General features: G+C 40.4%; 1 protein-coding gene across 1 annotated transcript; it reads left to right on the forward strand.

Moving 5' to 3' along the window:
* Positions 1–2,671: 2,671 nt before the first annotated feature.
* On the forward strand, positions 2,672–7,352 carry LOC142554624 (uncharacterized). Its single transcript, XM_075665287.1, has 2 exons — positions 2,672–6,101; positions 6,994–7,352. The coding sequence occupies exons 1-2, from the start codon at positions 2,672–2,674 to the stop codon at positions 7,350–7,352; spliced, it is 3,789 nt and encodes a 1,262-aa protein (XP_075521402.1).
* The last annotated feature ends 671 nt before the right edge of the window (positions 7,353–8,023 follow it).

An 8,023-nucleotide genomic window follows, 5' to 3' on the forward strand; every position in this document is an offset into this window, starting at 1 on the left:
CGGTTTCACGAATCTTTATTTGTGAGACGGGTCAACTATACCGATATTTAAAATAAAAATTAATACTCTTAGCATAAAAAGTAATATTTTTTCATGGATGACCCAAATAAGAGATCCGTCTTATAAAATACGACCCGTGAGATCGTTTCCCACAAGTTTTTGTCTGTATTGCAAATGATGAAAACTTGAATTCAAATTGCGTTTTATGATATGAAATTGATAAGCACGAATTATATAGCATTTTAGGGACTTTATTTTGTCGTATTCGTGCTTATCTGGCGTTTTTATTCCGAGTTTCGCACTTATTTCGTCTCATTATGGCTATTTGCAGGTTTGACCAAAAGATGATAAAAGCCAAAGAAATGGAAAGAAGTCAAATTTCACAATGCCACGTCAGAAATACCCGGAAAGTTAGGAAAAAAACACGAGAGGCCAAACACAGACCCTTACACGTACCCCGTGTAAGGGTCCGTGTACATCAATCTCCACAGAAGAGAAAATCAGAGACTACACGGACCCCTTATCGGACCTGTATCCGGGGTCCGTGTCATTACTGCCGAAGGAAGACTTTTCCAGAGAGTACACGGACCCCGAGACGGACCTCTGCACGGGGTCCATGTCCAATGTTCCGGAAGAAAGTTGGACCGAGTCTACACGGACCCCTTTCCTGATGCATGCACGGGGTCCGTGCCCTTAAGATCAGAATCATATTTTAGCGAAGATTTTTTCGTGATTTTGGAGAGGAATAAAAGGGGAAAACCTAGAAAAGAAGAGGGGGGTTTTTGAATTTTTGAGGGAGCCGACTTTTGAGAGAGAAAAAAAGAGGTGAGAGCTTTGAAACTCTTGAAGACGGCGACAGTTTGGGAGATTTGAGAGGAAAACCGTGCAGTTCACACGCAAGATCCGCACACCATCGCTGAAATTTTCTCTTATCTTGTTTTCTTATTTTTATTCATGAATTCAATTAATAGATTTGTTTCTAGCTTTGAATTTATGAATTAGTTTTTTCTTGTGATCGGGACCACTATAGGGACAAACGGTTGATTTTTGTTTATTCATTGGGTTGTTTGATTTATGAAATTATTTTCTTGTTATTGATTAATGTTTGCGTAATTTTCTTGCTTTTAATTTGGCCAATTAATTGCATGTTTGTTGATCGATCTTGACTCGAAAGAGAATAAATTGAGTTTACCTTCAGAAATATTAATCAACACACGGTTAAATGGACTAGAAATAGTATTCGGTTTCAGTGTGCGATTTTAGGCGAAAGCTTGTGATTCCATCGTTGATACATGCGTTTTCGTTTAATTAAATCTAATTAGAAATAATTAGACTGTTAAATAAAAATAGGATTATAAATTCTAGAAATATGTTTATAATCAAATTAGGGAATTGCATCGTGACATCGAATAATTTGTGGTTAAATAATTCCAGGGCGTGATATTAATCAAAGTTTGTTACCGTCGTGTGTTCACGGTCATTTTATTTAAATTTGAAAATCCCTAAATTCCAAGCTTTTCTGCCAATTCGATTTTAGTCATTAAATTAACATAAATTAATTTAATTAATTAGTTTAAATAATCATCAAATCACTTATCATCGTCTGCCTAGATTAAACCGAATAATTTAAATCTTAGTACTTGAAAAATAGTCTCTGTGGGATCGATACTTAGACTTGTCGTCCAATTACTATAACTTGACCTAGTCCGCTTGCTAGAATTTTTCCCAACCGAAATCGTCGGTCAAGTTTTTGGCGCCGTTGCCGGGGACTATTCATTTAATATTAGGATAAATTATTTGTTTGAGACTAGGATTTTATTCTTAGTTTTAAATCTTTCATTTATTTTTAAATCTTTAGTATTTTAATTAGTTAATTTTACTTCAGAACTTTTACGCTCTTTTGGAGCTTAAATTGTGCACTTAAATTTTTGATTTCAGGGGTTAGCTCGTGTTATATGAGCCGTGCTCAAGACGTCAGGAATCTAGTGCCACTTGATCTTGAGATTGAAAGCACTCTTCGCAGTATCCGTAGAGCTAGAAGGACCAACAACTTGGCTCTTGAATCCGAATCTGAAGCAGAATCTGAAATAGACTGTAAACCAGAATTTGAAGACATGGCTGGGGAAGAGGATAATCGCACTCTAATGGAGCTTCATAGGCCAGCATTTGGAGGTTATGGTTCTAGTATCGTCCGCCCTACAATTCAGGCGAATACATTCGAACTTAAGCCCGCCATCATCCAAATGATTCAAATGCAAGTTAAATTCGGGGGATCACCATCTGAAGATCCCAATGCACATCTGGAGAACTTTCTGTCGATCTGTGATACGATTATGTGCAATGGGGTGAGTACTGATGCCATTCGACTCAGATTATTTCCATTCTCCCTGCAAGGAGAAGCTATGGAGTGGCTTCGAGACCTTCCAGCTGGTTCTATTACTACATGGGATGGGCTAGTTGAGGTCTTCATGCACAGGTATTTTCCCCCAAATAAGATTACACAGTTGAGAAACGAAATCACATCATATAGACAGAGAGATGGGGAATCACTGAATTCAGCATGGGCGAGGTTTAAGAAGATTGAGGATGTGCCCGAGACATGGCTTTTCAATAGGCCAGCAGGTTGAGACATTCTATTATGGGGTGGATCCTTCTGTGACATCTATGCTCAATGCGGCAGCAAACAGAAGCTTATACAGGAAAACGCCAACCGCAAGCACTTGAAATCATCTCGAATATGGCAAAAAGCAATGTGGGTTGGCAAGATAACCGAAGGGAGAAGAAGGTCGGATTCCTTGAGATGGATGCTTTGACAGCGATTACAGCGAAACTTGATGGATTGACACATCAGATGGCACAGTTCCAAGCACAGAAGTCAATACCAGTCAAGTCAGTGAATCAGATTCAAGGAAGTGCTGAAATGGTTGGTGGTTCATCTAGTGACATGACATTCATGCCAGATATGTCTTGTGAGGGAATACAGTGCTTTGGAGGGGATTCAGTAAATTATGTGGGAAACCAGGGTCATCAGCAATATAATCCATACAGTTTCTCATATAATCCGGGCTGGAGGAATCATCCGAATTTTGTGTGGAGACCGTCAGAAAATTCTGTTGAGCCACTACATTTTAATCCTCCACAACATCCTACACAGCAAAAGCCTCCTCAGCAACCACCTAAACCTCCGCAAGGTGCTGGACCTTCTATGCCACCCGGTTTCAAGCCACATGATAGCAAGTCAAACCTTGAGGACATGCTTGCAAAGTACATAGCCGGGAATGAGATGAGATGGCAAAACCATGATGCCATGATGCAAAGAGTGGAGACGCAAATAGGGCAATTAGCGACACAAATGGCTACACGAGCTCCAGGTACACTACCTAGTGACACGGAAAAGAATCCAAAAGGTGTCAATGCAGTCACGGTGACGTCTCCCATAAAGCAGGAAGTGATCGATGTTGAAGGCGATGTGAAGGAGAAGGAATTATCCAAGCAAAGGTCAGAGGATGCAAGGGAGAAATGTAAGTCTCTAAACTCAAACTCCAATATTGATATTAATTCACTCCCTTTTCCCCAAAGAGCTAAGCAACTGCAATTGGATACTCAATTTTCAAAATTTCTTGAGATTTTCAAAAAGCTGCATATAAATATCCCATTTGCAGAAGCTTTAGCTCAAATGCCCTCATATGCAAAATTTCTTAAAGAGATTTTATCAAACAAGAGGAAATTGGTTGACTTTGAGACAGTTAAGCTTTCGGAGGAATGTTCTGCAATTTTACAAAATAAACTCCCTCCGAAGCTTAAGGATCCAGGTAGTTTCTCTATCCCTTGTACTATTGGAGCTTCGAATTTTAGTAAAGCTTTTTGTGACTTAGGTGCAAGCATTAACTTGATGCCATATTCATGTTTTGAGAAGCTGAAAATAGGTGAAGTGAAGCCAACTACAATTTTCCTACAGTTAGCTGATAGATCAATTAAATATCCTAGGGGAGTTGTAGAGGATGTGTTAGTAAAGGTTGACAAGTTCATTTTTCCGGTTGATTTTGTTGTGTTGGATATGGAAGAGGATCGTGAGATTCCTCTTATTTTAGGAAGACCGTTTTTAGCCACTGGGAAAGCTCTGATAGATGTACAAAAGGGTGAGTTGGTGTTGAGACTGAATGATGAGAGTGTGGTGTTTAATGTTTTTCAGTCCATCAAATATCCTAATGATACATCTGATTGTTTTAGAATTGATGCTACTGACGAGCTTGTTGAGTGTGGTTTGCAGGAATTGATAGGTGAAGATCCTTTGGAGATTTGTTTGACTGATTCATGCCCAGGAGAGTTGGAAAATGAGGATATTAAGGAATACATGCAGTATCTGGAAGCAGGCAGACCAATTTCCAAGACGGTAAATTCTAGGATTGGGGAGCTTGGGCATATCCCAAAACCTTTAAAGTCATCCATCGAAGAAGCCCCAATCCTAGAGATGAAACCTCTTCCTTCGCACTTAAAATATCTGTTTTTGCTTGATAATAATAAATTGCTAGTAATTGTTTCATATACTTTGACAGGTATGGAGGAAGAAAAGCTGCTGCGAGTCTTGAGAGATAACATCAAAGCCATAGGTTGGAGTATTGCAGACATAAAGGGGATCAGCTCCTCCATGTGCATGCACAAAATTCTGATGGAGGCCGATCACAAGACATCTACCCAACCTCAAAGACATCTAAACCCGGCTATGCAAGAGGTGGTGAAGAAAAAGGTGATAAAGCTACTGGACGCAGGTATTATTTACCCGATTTCTGATAGTAGGTGGGTTAGTCCAGTGCAAGTTGTTCCAAAAAAAGGTGGGATCACTGTTGTGAAGAATGAAAATAATGAATTAATTCCTACCAGAACTGTTACGGGGTGGCGTGTTTGCATTGATTATAGAAAACTTAATGACGCCACCCGTAAAGACCACTTCCCTCTCCCATTTATTGATCAAATGTTGGAAAGGTTGGCTGGACATTCTTTCTACTGTTTCCTGGATGGTTATTCCGGTTATATGCAAATTCCCATTGACCCTAAAGATCAGGAGAAAACCACTTTTACTTGTTCTTATGGGACATTTGCATATAAACGAATGCCATTCGGTCTATGTAATGCCCCAGCGACTTTCCAACGATGCATGATGGCAATTTTTCACGATATGATTGATGACTTTATTGAAATATTCATGGATGATTTTTCTGTCTTTGGCTTTTCGTTTGATACATGTTTGTTTAATCTGTCTAAAGTCTTGGAGAGATGTGAGGAATCAAAATTGGTTTTGAACTGGGAAAAATGCCATTTCATGGTGAGAGAAAGAATAGTGTTGGGGCACAAAATTTCTGAAAATGGGATCGAAGTTGATAAGGAAAAGATTGAAGTAATTGAAAAACTCCCAGCCCCAACAAACATCAGAGGAGTGCGTAGTTTTCTAGGACATGTAGGGTTTTATAGACGCTTTATCAAAGAGTTTTCCTGCATTGCTAAGCCTCTGACCAACTTACTGATAAAAGATGTGCACTTTGATTTTTCTGATGAGTGTGTGCAGGCATTTCAGATTTTGAAGGAGAAATTGATCACCGCACCTGTGATGATAACACCTGATTGGGGGTCGCCATTTGAGGTGATGTGTGACGCAAGTGACACAGCTCTAGGAGGTGTGTTGGGCCAAAAGAGGGATAAATGCATTCATGTCATCTACTATGCTAGCATGACACTGTCCGCTGCCCAACTGAACTATGCTACTACAGAGAAGGAGCTTCTTGCTGTGGTTTTTGCTCTGGATAAGTTTAGATCGTATTTGATAGGGAGCAAAGTTGTAGTGCATACCGATCATTCAGCCTTGAAATATTTGATGGCTAAGAAAGATGCAAAACCAAGGCTAATTCGTTGGATTCTTCTTTTGGAGGAATTCGACCTGGAGATAATCGATAGGACGGGGACAGAGAATCAAGTTGCAGACCATCTTTCACGTCTGGAGAATCCTATTCAAGGTAATGACTTTATTCGCATTGACTTCCCGGATGAACAACTCTTTGAAATCAACAGTTTGCCGTGGTATGCCGATTTTGTTAATTATCTATCAAGTAAGTTCATTCCTCCCCATTTCACCTATCAGCAAAAGAAGAAGTTTTTCTCAGATTTGAAATAATATTTGTGGGAGGACCCTTATTTGTTCAGAATATGTGCAGACGGTATAATCCGGAAATGTATCCCCCAAGAAAAGGTAAGCGAAATTTTGTTTCATTGTCATGCTGGTCCGGCTGGAGGCCATTTTGGGGCAACTAGAACTGCGTCCAAAGTCCTCCAGTCTTGTTTTTATTGGCCTACTTTGTTTAAGGATGCGCATGAATATGTCACAAAATGTCCAGATTGTCAGCGCACAGGTAATATCTCCAGGAGACATGAATTACCTCTCAATAATATTCTTGTGTGTGAATTATTTGATGTGTGGGGTATCGATTTCATGGGTCCATTCCCAGTTTCTTTTGGGATCAAGTATATTTTGGTGGCTTTAGATTACGTGTCAAATGGGTGGAGGCACTTGCATTCAAAACGAATGATTCTAGGGTTGTCGTTCAATTTCTCATGAAAAATATTTTCTCACGTTTTGGCACACCTAGAGCCATTATTAGCGATGGGGGTACTCACTTTTGCAATCGTCAGTTTGACAGTCTGTTGGCCAAGTATGGGGTCTGACATAAGGTGGCCACACCTTATCACCCTCAAACTAGTGGCCAAGTCGAGGTATCGAATAGAGAACTTAAACGCATTCTCTAGAAGACTGTCGGTGCTTCAAGGAAAGAATGGTCTAGAAAACTCGACGATGCACTTTGGGCTTACCGCACTGCTTTTAAAACCCCAATTGGCATGTCTTCTTTTAAATTGTTGTATGGGAAGTCGTATCACCTACCTGTTGAACTTGAACATAAGGCTTACTGGGCTACTAAATTCTTGAATTTGATGCTAAAGCCACAGGTGACGAGAGAGTGCTGCAGCTGAATGAATTAGACGAGTTTAGGTTGGAGGCTTATGAGAATGCCAAGCTTTACAAAAAGAAAACCAAACGCTGGCATGATCAGAACATCGTCCATCGAGAATTTGTGGTGGGACAACTGGTACTGCTATATAATTCCCGACTGAAGCTGATGCCAGGTAATTTGCGTTCACGATGGTCAGGACCATACACCATCACGCAAGTTTTTCCCTACGGGACAGTGGAGATCACTAGCGAAGCAACTGGAGCTTTCAAAGTAAATGGGCATAGACTGAAGGTTTATCATGGTGGTTCCATACCCGATGAGCCGACCACCGTGGATCTGCAAGATCCGAACTGAATAAAGGGAGTACAGTCAGGCTATCAACTCTAAATTTAGCGCTTGCTGGGAGGCAACCCAATGTTTAATTTTATTTTTATTCTTTTATTTTAAGTTTTATGTCTTTTTGTTTTATGCATTGTTCGTGAGTTAATCTCAGTAAATGGTGGTGCAGGTAATTTATTTACTGGCGGTGGGATTTCTAAAGTGTGGGGATCTATTGGGATAAGCGGTTTCAGAACGTCAAATAGTCCAGGGAAGTTTCTGTAAAATTCTTGCATCTTGTGTGCTTGATTGAGCTTCAATCTTGATGTGTAAATTTATAAGAATTGTACATATCTGGTTTTGCATTGCATATATGATTCATAGTCTGTTTCTAATTCGTTCAAACTTTTCGATTTTACGTGCCGAGCCACCCCGGACCTCCACCCGGACCCCTACACGGAGTCCGTATCGATTTATTCCCCGACTTTTGAAATTTCCGAGCTAACACGGACCACGATCCGGACCCCTACACGGGGTCCGTGTCCATCCCTTTCAAAATTGCCAGCCTCCAGAGTGTACACGGACCTAGCCCCGGACCCCTACACGGGGTCCGTGTATTTCACCTTCAAAACTTCCACTTCCCGAGTGTAGCCGACCCCTAAACGAGGTCCGTGCCTTCTAGTTTTTCGAACCATATCAGAATAAAA

The sequence above is a fragment of the Primulina tabacum genome, chromosome 8, assembly GCF_025594145.1.
Source record: "Primulina tabacum isolate GXHZ01 chromosome 8, ASM2559414v2, whole genome shotgun sequence".
Lineage (NCBI taxonomy): Eukaryota > Viridiplantae > Streptophyta > Magnoliopsida > Lamiales > Gesneriaceae > Primulina > Primulina tabacum.

What these genes read in the sequence shown, in the direction of transcription:
- LOC142554624 (XM_075665287.1), top strand. Translation starts at nt 2,672, where the DNA reads ATGCGGCAGCAAACAGAAGCTTATACAGGAAAACGCCAACCGCAAGCA. An exon ending in TTTTGTTAATTATCTATCAA is followed by an intron (nt 6,102 to 6,993) that starts GTAAGTTCATTC and finishes CTAAAGCCACAG; the next exon opens with GTGACGAGAGAGTGCTGCAG.